This window comes from Phyllobates terribilis, unplaced genomic scaffold (genome assembly GCF_046119375.1).
Source record: "Phyllobates terribilis strain yellow unplaced genomic scaffold, ASM4611937v1 Scaffold_11__3_contigs__length_659146591, whole genome shotgun sequence".
Classification (NCBI taxonomy): domain Eukaryota; kingdom Metazoa; phylum Chordata; class Amphibia; order Anura; family Dendrobatidae; genus Phyllobates; species Phyllobates terribilis.
The window spans coordinates 107,395,563-107,408,670 of record NW_027362771.1 but is presented as its reverse complement, the minus strand read 5'-3'; the positions used below and the strand labels follow the sequence as shown (position 1 = coordinate 107,408,670).

The window sequence follows — 13,108 nt, the reverse complement described above, 5'->3', positions numbered from 1 at the left end:
AGCTACGACCAAATTATTTCAGAAAGTACAATACTGTAGTCAAAGCAATAGAGATTAAGAAGTTTTATTTTCTCAAGTTTGCAACATCCCTCTATACATATTGATAAGCACATCATGTGTACATAGGAGTGATCTTCATCACCATCATTAGTGATGCAAGAAAACATGAATATACAAAACCATGGCTTTTATTTTCCAGGTGTATCACTCAATGACCAACGGCAAAGTCTTTCATAAAGCTTTATAGTCCAACAATAGCAGCATTCATTAGGCTTTCTTCATGTACATTTCCATGTGAAATGTAGTAGTGCACACAAGTAACATTTCCAAAAAAAATAAAATATGATACCACATTGCATCTTGTAAATCAATAAGAATTATTGTGTGATTTATAATTAAAAAAAGGCAGAAACTAAATATGGCTCCTGCAATTATTTCACCACCAGCTTAGTGCACACACCTAGAATATACCACAGTTGTAGTCATAATAGAAAATTTCCTCTTGGAAATAGCGTAAGACATTTATACAAGTGATTTACAAACAGTGGTTGTAGGTCATTCCACCATGCCAAAGACACCACCATTTACTAAGACATTGATGGAAGAGTGAGAGCATAGGCTTAATCCATGTATGAGTCAAAATATAATTGGGCTGAAAAGTGCACAAAATGTATCAAGTTCTGCATTAAACACATACTAAGTGTATGACCAGTATAAAGAATGTGGTAAAAACAAAGTATTTTGTCCATGATTTTGTGTGCAGACCAACAGAGCTGTACTTCAAGCAGTGCCAGGATAGACAGGACAACATGTATTTCCATCTTCAGCAATGACTATTGCCCTAGCCAATATGGATAACTAAAAGGTTCTGTACGGCCACAGTACTGTAACCAGTTGTTGTAACTCCGAGATGGGTCTTCTGGAGGACAGCAGCCCATATTGCGTACATCTGAAATCTGAGGAAATAAAATAAAAAGATTAGAGTAGGATTAACTCCAAGTCATCCATAAGGGAATGTAGAAATATGATTGCATATATATCAAGGAATCATTTTATTTGACTTCCTATGACATTATTCAAGAAAAGTCCATATTTGTTTAAATTGTAAGTGAGCTTTTAAAATCTACAGACCGAACAGATCTTGAGAATTGGCCTCCAGAACTCATTTAATTTAAAGGGGGCATTACCAGCATGGTACATGTAGATCAGGAGAGCAGACTATCAGTCATTGCATGTCTCACTGGTAACACTCCACCTCATTTAAAATAAGCTCTGAAAGCAGATTCTAGGACATGTGTTTGGCCCACAGATCTTAATAGCTCATTTACATATACAAGAAAAATGTGGATTTCTCTGGAATAAGAATGGATTGCTGATTGGAATACCCCTTTAAGTATACCATCCTTATCAGGGCTAGAAGTCCTTCTCCATGATGTGTACAGATTAAGGGATCTGACACCAGATTAAACAATATAAACTGGATTTGACAGCTGATACATGCTGCCCGTGGTTCAGTCAGTATGAATCAGACAGTGGCTGCAGGATTCCAGACATATGTTTAAAGTGCATTTGCCAGCAGGATTGTCACCTACATGACAGTGTATGTAGTTTACTGAGCACAAGCCTTCTGACAGGTGCGCTTTAACTTTGAAACACTGCAAGGTTAGAGAAAACTTGCATAATCGCTGCGGGGACTGAGCTGCTCTGTAAACTAGTCAGACAGGCAGGTCCCAGGCTGCTTCTTCATGCCTGCTGCCCTGGATTGACAGGTCTCTGCCTATGTGCATGTATAGGTGGCTATTAAACCATGTTTTTCTCTGAAACACCACAGCATTTTAGAATTAAAAACGTATGGCTTGATTCCTGCTGCCAGTTATATGTGCTGCCCAATCCACAGGCAGAACGTATCAGCTGTCAGGTTCACCTAAATCGCTCAGGACTGTTCTGACAAAAAAAAAAAATGCATGTCAAGGTGAGGAGACTTCCAAGTTGCAATGCTCCTCTGGGAAATATGCAAATTGTCTTTTCAGAGTGGAAGAGAACTAGAACTCTAGTGTCACCCATAGGAAGTAACAATCCTAAAAGTCAATATCAACTCTAACGAGCCTTCTCCCATTACTTGGGATAATGGCCAAAACCAAAACCTCAGTTTGCAGACACTGTTTTGGGGTACTGCCCCTCGTCAGTGCAAGGTGTGAGATATGGTTTGGCTGGGTGAGCGGAGTCTGACCCGTATGCAAGGGTTTCTACTTGCGGAGTGTGACATGTTAAGCATGTCTAGGTGAGGAGACTTCCAAGCTGCAATGCTTGGGAGTCATATTTAAAAGGTCACAGCCACATTCAAGTTGAATATACCACTAGCAAGACTGTTTGAGACCTAAATCTAAAAACTACACATTTAAATATTCAAACTTTAATGTCACAATTACCTGTAGATCAAACAGATCAGCTGCTAAACCCTGAAAGGTCTCTGTACTACCAAGCCAAGGATTACAGAAACTGTGTGATGGATCATAATTCTCCTCTTTCCTGCAAGACAGGTATGTTATTCGGTGTCAATAACTTAGTTAACTGTACTTTCAGGTAATTTCGTAAAAAAGTAGTGATGAGTATATATGAGGACTAGCAATTCCTTGTCATTAGATGACTTTTGCATTTTCACCAGTTTAACCTTCTGCTGGCTTGCACTCTTGATTTAGAGTCCACACTAGCTGCTATCACTAGTTCAGTCTCCTATGATCTTCACCATACGCAGAGTTACTCCTGCTCTTTATATAGACAAGCATCAGCAGCATGGAGGAAACTACACAGCAGTACTGAGCCATCAGGATGTGAATCAAACTCTGGGGTGAAGGAAAAAAAATTAAGGAATTCTGGTATGATCCGTCTCCCTTTGCTTGTTTCCCTACCATGCTCCTCATGCTTCCTCCCCTGTCCTTAGAGTATAATGGACAGTCACATCACACCATAAGGAGCTAGCACGGCATCCAGTCTTGGCAAGACAGACTCGACATTTTTTTACTAAAGAGAATGACAAGTTCAGAAGGCAAGGGGGTGGCAGTTAAGTGTGCCTGATTAGTGGGGAAGGAAGGAGATTTTTTTCAATTAGATTTAAAATTCTTACATTATCTTGCACTACTGATTTATGTAAAGTGTTAAACTACAAATCCATTTTAATACAGCCTTCTACAATAAATAAAAAACTTTAAACCACACATTTAGAAATTAAGTTATTTGTTTTTGGTTGAATTGAACAAAGTTCGATTTATGAGTACACCCAATGTATGTGCAGCTAGCTACATTGTATTAGTATTAAAGAAATCCTCCCACGACAGAGTAAGCTTTGAGTCCCTCCTACTTACTGAAATGGGACCTCTCCTGGGGGATCCCATGCATGAAGTGATCGCCTCCAGAGTTTAATCTGCATATCCCAAGACCTCCGACTGTACTTCTTATATTTGTTGGGGCTGCAAGGATGAATTCCTGGTATCCTTTGAGATCTGAGAAATGGTTAATACTACTATTTAGTAGATTATAAAATATTATAACATTAAATATTCATAACACAAAATTGAAGTGTACAGAATTTATGCTCTGCTACCGACTTTAAATCAACACTGATGTCAACCAAGTGCAGTGAGGCATGGGTACGGACAGACCTCAGCCTTCTGATAGCAGCAGCTGAACCCAAATAGTATTAACAAGGGCTGTCCAGTTAGAGTTTGGCATGTCTTGACAGGTTTGCAGTTGTGCCATACTCCTGCCATTTCTGGATAATTGATTGAACAATGCTGTGAGATATTCAGAGCTTGAGCATTTTTTATTTTTTTTTGTAATAGCCTAACCCTGCTTTACTCTTCTCCACAACTTTATCCCTGACCTCTCTGGTGAGTTCCTTGGTTTTTATGATGCTGCTTGATCCCCAACGTTCTCAAACAAACCTCTGAGGCCTTAACAAAATAGCTGTAGTTATACTAAGAATAAATATTTCATGTCCAGGGGTCAGAAGCTCTTGACTCATTAGGGGGTGCATGCCCCTTCATGAACCTGGAGCATTTGACTAGTAGCATGTGCATCGCTAAACATCTCCAATGTCAGTGGAGCTGGAAAAAAATGGCATGAAAATATTAAGAGTTGCTAAATTTTGGTACAATTCAGATATGTGACTAAGTTTTCTGACTTAAAAGCTTGTAAGCCAGAATTCCGGTGTGAAAGCTTTGATGAATCAGGCTCTGTCAATTAAAAACAAAATTGCTATAAAGTCAAAAAGACATTGTTTTCTTATATTTGAGCGAGATCTCAGACAAACACCAGAACTCTAGTACATAGTGCAAGGATATCATTGGCTCGTTGAAAGAAAGCAGCCATTATATGTATTATATAGCACAAAAATTAAGTCAAACACTTCCCTTAAAAATCTGGCACTATTATAAGTGTATACAGTCTTACCTGGGAACTTCTTGTCGATAACACCGATAACCGATTGTGTTTTTGCCATAATCTATTTGTTTCTGCCGCCTTTGAAGAACAGCATCATCCATCTCAAGCTTACTGGAATGTTGTGTTGGGGAGCTGAGGAGTAGGTTTTAAAGTAAATTTTGTTAAGAAGAACATCTATAAGATCTGCTACTTGGCTAGATTAAAGTGTTGAATCATAATAGTTTTTGAACTTTAACTTCAGAACAGGCTGTTTTGGGCCTGCTTAGAATGAAGTTTTCAGTATTCTCATTGCATACCAAAATCCAGACAGTTTACTTTTCCTTTGATGTAGAACTTTGAAGTGTTGTATTTTATACAACCCTATACTTTTTTTTTTTGCACACATACTTTCCTAATGAGCTTTTACTATTGATGAGGAACACAAGACAATACATTCCTTTTCCTCTAGTGGTCATAAGTTATTTTTATGGTGGGGCAGTGGTGCTGTGTGAGGGTTTATTTTTTTGTCAGCTAAGCTGCAATCTTCATTGGTATACACAGCTTTTTAATCACTTTGGGGCAATTGTTCCCCCAAGGGCATGTGTATAGGAAGACACATACCTTAATCTATTCTTGTTTAACTCCAACAAATCCATTTCGGTATCAACACCAATACTGACCCTCTTTGGCACACTTTCCTCAGAGAGAGACTTTGGACAATCTGGGAAAGCTAGCCTGCAAAATGCATTCATGGGTCAAACAAATAAATGTTGATTACTAAGAAAAATTTGTGCTACAGACACCTGGAACCTAGCAATCTGGTGGTAAGTCAATGGAGTCAGTTAGGGCTCTGTTGAGACCATCAAGTTATGCCAAAATGTGGTCATACCCCTTAAGGCAGGGGTGGGGAACCTCAGGACTGTGGGACATTTACGGCCCTTGATGACCTTTCATCAGCCCCTGGGCAGATTTCTGGGGACCGTAGTGCTGGGCAGTCAGCTGTATTTTGACAGCTGCCAGCCCTTTCATTTCTTCTTGCTCTGTGTGCATGCAGTGTTCACTACTGAACGCTGAGGCGCGTGCAATTAAAGATTATATCCCAATACAAGTGCCAGCTTCAGGCTGTACCTTGTACATTGAGTTAGCACGTGATCAATGAAGGATGTTATACATATCCAAATGGCCCTTCGTAGGGAAAAAAAAAATGGTTCTCCACCCCTGCCTTAATTAGTTCTCTGAAAGTTGTAATCTGTTAAGCTTTTCTAAATAATGGTATGTTATCTAATGCACTCTGTCAGGATTTTAAAGATGGCAGCTGCCATCATTCACAACCCATCCTAGATTTCAGAAGACATGCTTCACGAAGAACATGTGTTTGAGATAGACGTCAGGTCAGAGCAGCATCCTGTCAGGCATCAGGACTGTATTCCTCTGTTCAGTCAACCTGACAGGACACTGAGTGGAGCCAGACTAGAGAAGATAAACACCTTTCTTTAGCTGACAGAATTAACATTCATCCCAGTCTTATAGTTTTAGTGTGTGTCTTGTTCTTCATGCAACCCATCCTACTGTGTCTCCTGAAATCTAGGTCTGGCTGCACAATGATAGATCGCAGTTGCCATCTTTAAAATCCTGACAAAGCATACCATTTTGCCAAATAAACCTATGTTCAGTGTTTAAATATTTATTTTATTAGATTTATCAGAGAACACCTTTAAAGGCCTGGCCATTTTGGATTTTTGCCCTGTTTTTCTTCTTCCAAGACCAATAACTTTTCTGTTGACAAAATAAGGAAACTGAAAATAAAATTGGATTGAACCTGCAATCGCCTGATTGTAATATATAGTAGTATAAGCAATATCACAGTATAGCAGTATGTAGTGTAAATCATGGCAGCCTATGAAGCTCTGCCCATGACTGGGCTTCACAGGAGGACAAACATGGCAGCCACAGGGGTCTTCAGCAGAGAGCAGGCTCACGGGCCGAGCCCACCTCATACCTGGTATAAAATGGCTATGTGTCACAACCAGATTATGATCTAACAGCCTATGAAGCCTTGTTCTGATGATCCATTGGCTTACACTGTAAAAGCCACTTCCAGGTCATGCAGATTGCAAAGTTACAGTCTGCAGAACAGTGAAGTGGGGCAGAACTGCGCTAGATCCCATGTGAAAGCAGTGGTAGGAAAGTATATTAATACACACTAAAAATTATACACACTTAATATGTACTTTGTTCACAAGACAATGCCTTTATGTAACAGATCTTATTTTTATTCCAAGTTCCACAATTGGATGTTTAAAAAAAAATTATCCTGTGCCAAAGTAATCTTATAAATGTGCCCCTGTTGTGGTATGGTCAGACAAAGCCATTACACATCTCCTGGGCAGGGGAGGACACAAAAGAGTATACAGACAGGACAGCATAGGCTCACAGCTGATTCTGTGAGGTAAAATTTTACTGCCTGTTTTTAAACAATGTTTTACCTAACAGAAAGAATCAGCTGTGATCCCCTGCTGTCCTGTCTGTATCCTCTTCCTTTCTTCCCTGCCCAGCAGCTGTGGTATAATCAGACCATGTTCCTGTACGGTCAGACACAGCCATTACACAGTACACAGCAGGGGCACATTTATAGGATTATCTCAGCACAGGAACATTTTTTTTTTTTTTTTTAAAACATCTCCAATTGTGGAACTTCTTATTCCAAGATCTAAGGTTTAAAATATTGATTAAAATTAAGTGTTCGTGGGAAAGCCCCTTTAATGAAAATATTCATGCGAGTGCCTCTTTAAATCACCAAAATAGCCCAAGTGCCAACTTAAAAATGAAAAAAAAAAGTAAATAAAAAAATATAGTGATAGAGGAAAAAAAAATTGCCAACTATGTTTTGATACATTTAACACAAAAAGCTAATTTAAACCATAGATTTTCTGAAAACACATTTCCTTTAAAACTTGCATGTGTTCTCAACATGGATAAGATCTTATTATGCTGCAGTCAGAGGGGTCTGTTTTTCTGGCAAACAAATGATCAGGCATGTGGAAATTCAGTATGTCAGATTTCCCGCCACCATAAATTGACTAAACACCTAATAAACATTAGGTCATTTTTCTGCTGAACGTCTGGCATGTATTAGTCTAATGTGTATGGCCACTATTTGCTACAAGTCTGCAGACTAAATGAGCACACGTACCTTCTGATATCAGCAATATCTGAACGTTGATAACTACCTTCTTTTGACAGCACACCTGGAGCACTGAGGAACCGGGACTTAGATGGTAACCTTATAAAAAGATATGGAGAGTGTCCAACAATATTTGTTAAATGACTAAAATCAAAGTAGTGCCTTTAACATTTCAGTTTAAACTCAACTCTCTAGAAAAGCTTAGGTCCGAACTTTGGTATTACATGAACCTAACATGCCGTGCTGCTTCCCACAACCCTCCACAGCCACATGCAGTATTGAGAGCTCGAATGACTAAGCAAATCTATTTAAATGTTAAAACCATTACCAAGCAGAACATCTTTCACTTTGACCTTAAAGGTAATCAGCAGGTTAGGCGATTGAGAACAGCATGATGTAAGTGCAGAGACACCAGTTAAGGCCCCGTCACACTTAGCGACGCTGCAGCGACCCCAACAACGATACGACCTGTCAGGGATCGTTGCTGCGTCGCTATGTGGTCGCTGGTGAGCTGTCAAACAGGCAGGCTCACCAGTGATCAGGGGAGCAGCGACATCGTGGAAAGAATCTTTGCACGATGTCCTGCTCCTGGTTACCAGCCTGCTGAAGCAGGAGCAGGCTGGTAACCATGATAAACATCGGGTTACTAGGGGCACACGTGCACCTAGTAAACCGCTGTTTATTATGGTTACCACTCTGCTACGGTGAGCGGGAGGTTACCGCTCACCGTAGCAGAGTGGTAACCATGATAAACAGCGGGTTACTAAGTGTGCTTGCGCCCCTAATAACCTGATGTTTATCATGGCTACCAGCCTGATCGCTGGTCCCACACAGCGATGTGTGCTCACCAGCAGGAGGGCAAAGACCAAAAAATGGTCCAGGACATTCTGCAGCGATCAGCGACCTCACAGCAGGGGCCTGATTGCTGCAAAGTGTCACACATAGCGACATCGCTGGTGAGATCGCTGTTGCGTCACCAAAACCGTGACTCAGCAGCGATCTCGCTATGTGAGACGGGGTCTTTACAGTGATATGTCACTTACTAGGCTGATTATGTAGTATACTATGGGAGTGGAGCCCAAGGCCATTTTTAATTAGAGCTGGATTCTACCTGCCCTTTAAGTTTGTAGGCTTTTAGCCCAGGAAAGGCAGGATATTAGGTTTGGGTCCCGTCAAAGATAGAAATGCCTTGCGGCAGCTAGTGGGCTCTCATGAATTGGCCAATTTCTGCACCAAGTACCTTCATTTTTCAGGTATCTTCTATAGAGCAGTAATGCAGATCAGATTTCACACGTTCAAAATTTGCATATCGTAGCGCTTGCAAAGTGCAGCATTCTTCTTTTGTTTGTACTTACTAGGCTGTCTTTCTGATTCAATAAAGAGTGTTTTATCAGCTGAAGATTATCACTACTGGACTAGGTGTCTTAGGCCCCAACTCCCATGACAACCATTGCGTTTGCAGTACTGGCACATGTGCGCACTGGCAATCACACCATTTAAACTGACATCAATGGCTGTCAGGGGCATTTAGAAAAGGTTAAACAGCAGTAAGTTCTGATGGCTGCAGTTACAGGAAGACGTCAGCTATCCAACATCTTCTGGGTGTTGGTGGGCTTCGCTCCTGTGCAGGACAGCGTTGCATTTGACTGGCTGCTTATTTCAATAACTAAGAAAGTCCCCTATTCTAAGAATCACCAATGACAGAAAAGGGAGGGATTGACTATTAAAATAAGAAGCAAGCCTGCCCCCTTCAATTCCAGCACTGGACAGAAGTGTGGGTGCTAGGACCAAAGCAGCCCCCTGAGAATAAGGGCACCTGGCCTAACTGGTCATGTTGCAATTGTTACAATAGTAACAATTACTGACCCAAAGTCAGCAATTTTATGCAGCACTTGTTTCAAATACAAGAAAACCTATTTACCAAGGCATCAGTTTTGTTACCTAAAATTGTCCTCCATGGAAGTGAGGTTATCTATTAACATCCAGGGTTCAGGAAGATGAGACTTTGAAAGCCCATGAAGTGGAGGATCATTGCAGGCCAATGGCGGCATATATACTCTCAGCTGAGGATCTAGCCTGCAAAACAGAATTCAAACCAGTCATGAAAGTGAAGCTTCGGTACGTCTAATTTCAGTCTCTCAAGCACACGTAGGTTACTAAAAATATGCATTTGTTGTTTTACCTCCATTTATGAGACAAGTTCCAGACACCAAATCCAACTTTGATTTGTTCATGATATATTTCTAAGGATTATTGACCCGAGCGTTGAGATTTCACTATAAGGACTCGTGCATAGTTTGGCCCAAGTGAGATTCGTTAAAACATTAGATCACACGCAGACTAATGTTACTCAATGACGTAGTGCACGTCAGATTTTTTTCTCGGAAAGGGTTGTCCAGGAATAAAAAAAAGAAGAAAAAAAGCCAACATGTACAGTTTGCCACCGATAATCTGATGCACTTGCCCACTCATGTCTATGGGTCTGTGGAAAGCATCAGACTGCACCCGGATGACAACAAAGTGTTGTCAGATTTTAATTGACAGACCGAAGGGTGAAACTTTAAAAAAAAAATAAAAAATTCTTCACATCTGAGAAAAATGGATGAGTCTGATCAGTATAATCAGACAGTTTCTTGGATGGAGACCATATGGTCCTCCGAGTCTTCCCTGAATGATATTCTGTTGCTAACCATGTACTGCAATACATAGTTGAAGGGGGAAAAAAAAAAAAAAAAAAAAAAAGGCTAGTCTTCCCCTTGTGCAAAAAGGCTCCTAACCTCTTCCTGACTAGCCAATTTTTGTGCTTTTTTTAAAAAATCTTTCCATCAAAGGCATATCAGGGCTTTTTTTGCAGGATGCAAGTCATTTTGAATGATACCATTCAATTTACAGGAAAGTGGGAAAAGAGAAAAAAAAAAGCTCGTAGTGAAATTGAAAAAACACAGCTGCAGTTTTTTTTTGGAGCTTTGTATGATACAAGTTATTTGTGAACATGATTTCTCAAGTCTGTATGTTTACAGATAAAAAAAGCAAAACAAAAGGCTTGCATTTGTCATTTTCTGAGACCAGTAACTTTCATTTTTACTCCAATGGAACCATGTTAAAGCGCACCCGTCAGCAGGATTGTGCTCCGTAAGCTACACACTGTAAGGTGAGCAACATTACACTGATACAATGATATCTTGGTTGATGAAATCCATCCTGTGGTTCTTGTGTCATCTTTACTTTGTTTGGAGATAATGATATGCTCGTGCTTCAGGGCGGCCAGGGGGCAGGGGCGCTCTATCTGGTGCTCTGCTTACATATTCATCTGTATGCTCTTATGACAGCTCACTGTGCCTTCACTGACCTGCCTCCTATTTTACATAATGCATCTAGTAGTGCGGGGCTAGGTAAAATAGGAGGCAGGTCAGTGAAGGCACAGTGAGCTGTCATAAGAGCATACAGATGAATATGTAAGCAGAGCACCAGATATAGCCCCCCCAACAGGCCGCCCTGAAGCACAGGCTTATCATTATCTCCAAACTGAAAGTAAAGATTACACAAGAACCACTGGGTGGATTTCATCAACCAAGGTATCATATTAATCAGTGTAATGTCACCCACCTGACAGTGTATGTAGTTTACTGAGCACAATCCTGCTGACAGGCTCGCTTTAAGTCGTTATTTTGTGTGGCAAACTTATGTTTTTATGGACAACATTTTGAGGTACATATCTCATTTTCATTGCTTCTTACTGCTTTTTTTCCCTGCAGTTGTAGCAATACAACCTCAATTCAGGCATTTTGATTTGTTTCTCTTTCGTTTGCTACATGGGTTAATGTGTTTTAATAAACTGGTCTTTTAACCAACAAAGCGATTTCAAATGTTTTTTATTTAAAAATGGGGGAAGATAGTTGATTCTATTTTTTTCATGGGGGGGGGGGGAGCAAACTTACAAGTAGTCTGATCTACTTTATACTGCAATAGCACGGTACTGTAATATATAGTAAAAAGGCCAAACAGGCTGGTTTTCACAGAAATTTAGTAATGGCAGTCCATCAGCAAATGAAGGGGTAAGTGTTGGGCGCATGTAATAGCTTGCCCACAGACCATGGCACTATAATTTGTAATCACTGCTCTTAAACTGGGTAGGCGGCTGTATTCAGCCAGCTTCAGTACCACCGTGCTGCATCAAAATGACAATTTCTGTTGCAGCACTCCAGTTCTCAATTACCAGCATTTGGAGTCATATGACCTCAAGTATGAGATTTGCATACTTCTGACCACAATCCCACTAGATGTGTCCGGCCTTGCTCAATTCACTTGCATTGAGCGAGGCCACGCACGTCTAGTTGGCAAGTGACTGCTGAGGATTCAAAAATCACTCCTTCCTTCTAAGCCCTGCTGGGTGTACAAAGTTTGCAATGACTTCTATAGGGTAGCATGTTTTGACTGCATTACCCTGTGAGCCACAACCCCCTAAAAACGATCATAGATTTGAGCACTAAATAAAAAGTGCTCATTTCTCTGGGACCAGATGGTGAATTTACAGAGTTAAAGTCAGAATAGTTAGGAGCAGTGGGGGATAAAATAAGCACAGAATCTGGTCACACTTGGACCAGGTGACACTCTAACAGGGACCTTAAACCAAATTTTTCATGTTGAGCGGGACACAGGATGTAATAATGACTGCAGAGCGGAATCATTTTCATTATAGCCTCTCCGTTACAGAGATTAGTAATTGAATTATTTGGCACTTAATGAGTTATTAGGCTAGTCCTGGTGGGGTTCTTCACTGCAAGCCTGTACTACACCCTGTATAAAGTTAACTCAGTATGTGCCAGCAATGGGTTTGCCAATATCTGCAGAGGGTGGGAGAAAGATGAGAAATATATATATTTATTTTAATAGTAATTAATAATATCCCGCTCTGCGTCCACTAATACATTGTGCCCAGTTCAATATGAAAAGTTTGGTGACTCGTCCCAGTTTATTTGGAACATCAACCTTGATAAAACATGGCAGGTTACCTGGCGCCTACAACTCCACATAAATAAAGAACACTGCATAGAGGGATCTCAGCCCTGCAAGGACTTCATAGAAAGACTTCCCTGAAGGGAGGAGGAGCTGAACAGCCAATCAGATCACTAGCTTCACTTTCCCTGGACACTGGTTGCTATCAGCAACATCACCATGTATCCATCACTGCGGTACTATAGACAAATGTATGGCCATAAATGCCCCATGAGTTTATGGCACCAGCATGGATTGCTGACATCCGAAGCATAGTAGGTGAATACCCCAAAAGAGAACATAAGACCCACACAGCCTTCCATTAACGCCCCCCGTCAGTCACACACGCTGCCACCGATTCCCCAGTCATCCCATTACCGCTGCATGGCTCAATAAACAGCTGATCAGAGCTGCTCCCCTCCCCGATCTTTAAAAGTCCCGCCGACGTCATCCAGGGCGGGGCCTGAATGCATAATATAGTGCTGGATTAGCACTGGCAGCCATCAGCCA

The 13,108-nt window shown here is 40.8% G+C and overlaps 1 protein-coding gene across 2 annotated transcripts; it reads right to left on the bottom strand.

Annotated features, from left to right (window-relative positions):
• Positions 1–354: 354 nt before the first annotated feature.
• On the bottom strand, positions 355–13,069 carry LOC141165018 (oocyte-specific histone RNA stem-loop-binding protein 2-like). 2 transcript variants are annotated; one of them, XM_073650669.1, is made up of 8 exons: positions 12,977–13,069; positions 9,545–9,679; positions 7,613–7,702; positions 5,041–5,154; positions 4,450–4,572; positions 3,363–3,500; positions 2,430–2,529; positions 355–956 (listed from the first exon to the last, which is right to left on the bottom strand). In XM_073650669.1, exons 1-8 carry the CDS (start codon positions 12,982–12,984, stop codon positions 834–836), a joined length of 831 nt encoding a protein of 276 aa, XP_073506770.1. In that variant the 5' UTR covers positions 12,985–13,069; the 3' UTR covers positions 355–833. The 2 variants fall into 2 exon arrangements, with proteins under 2 accessions (XP_073506770.1, XP_073506769.1); XM_073650668.1 differs by lacking the exon at positions 5,041–5,154.
• Between the last annotated feature and the right edge of the window lie 39 nt (positions 13,070–13,108).

What these genes read in the sequence shown, in the direction of transcription:
- LOC141165018 (XM_073650669.1), bottom strand. An exon ending in CCAGGAGAGGTCCCATTTCA is followed by an intron (nt 2,530 to 3,362) that starts GTAAGTAGGAGG and finishes CCTGTCTTGCAG; the next exon opens with GAAAGAGGAGAATTATGATC. An exon ending in CTGATCTGTTTGATCTACAG is followed by an intron (nt 957 to 2,429) that starts GTAATTGTGACA and finishes TTATTTCCTCAG; the next exon opens with ATTTCAGATGTACGCAATAT.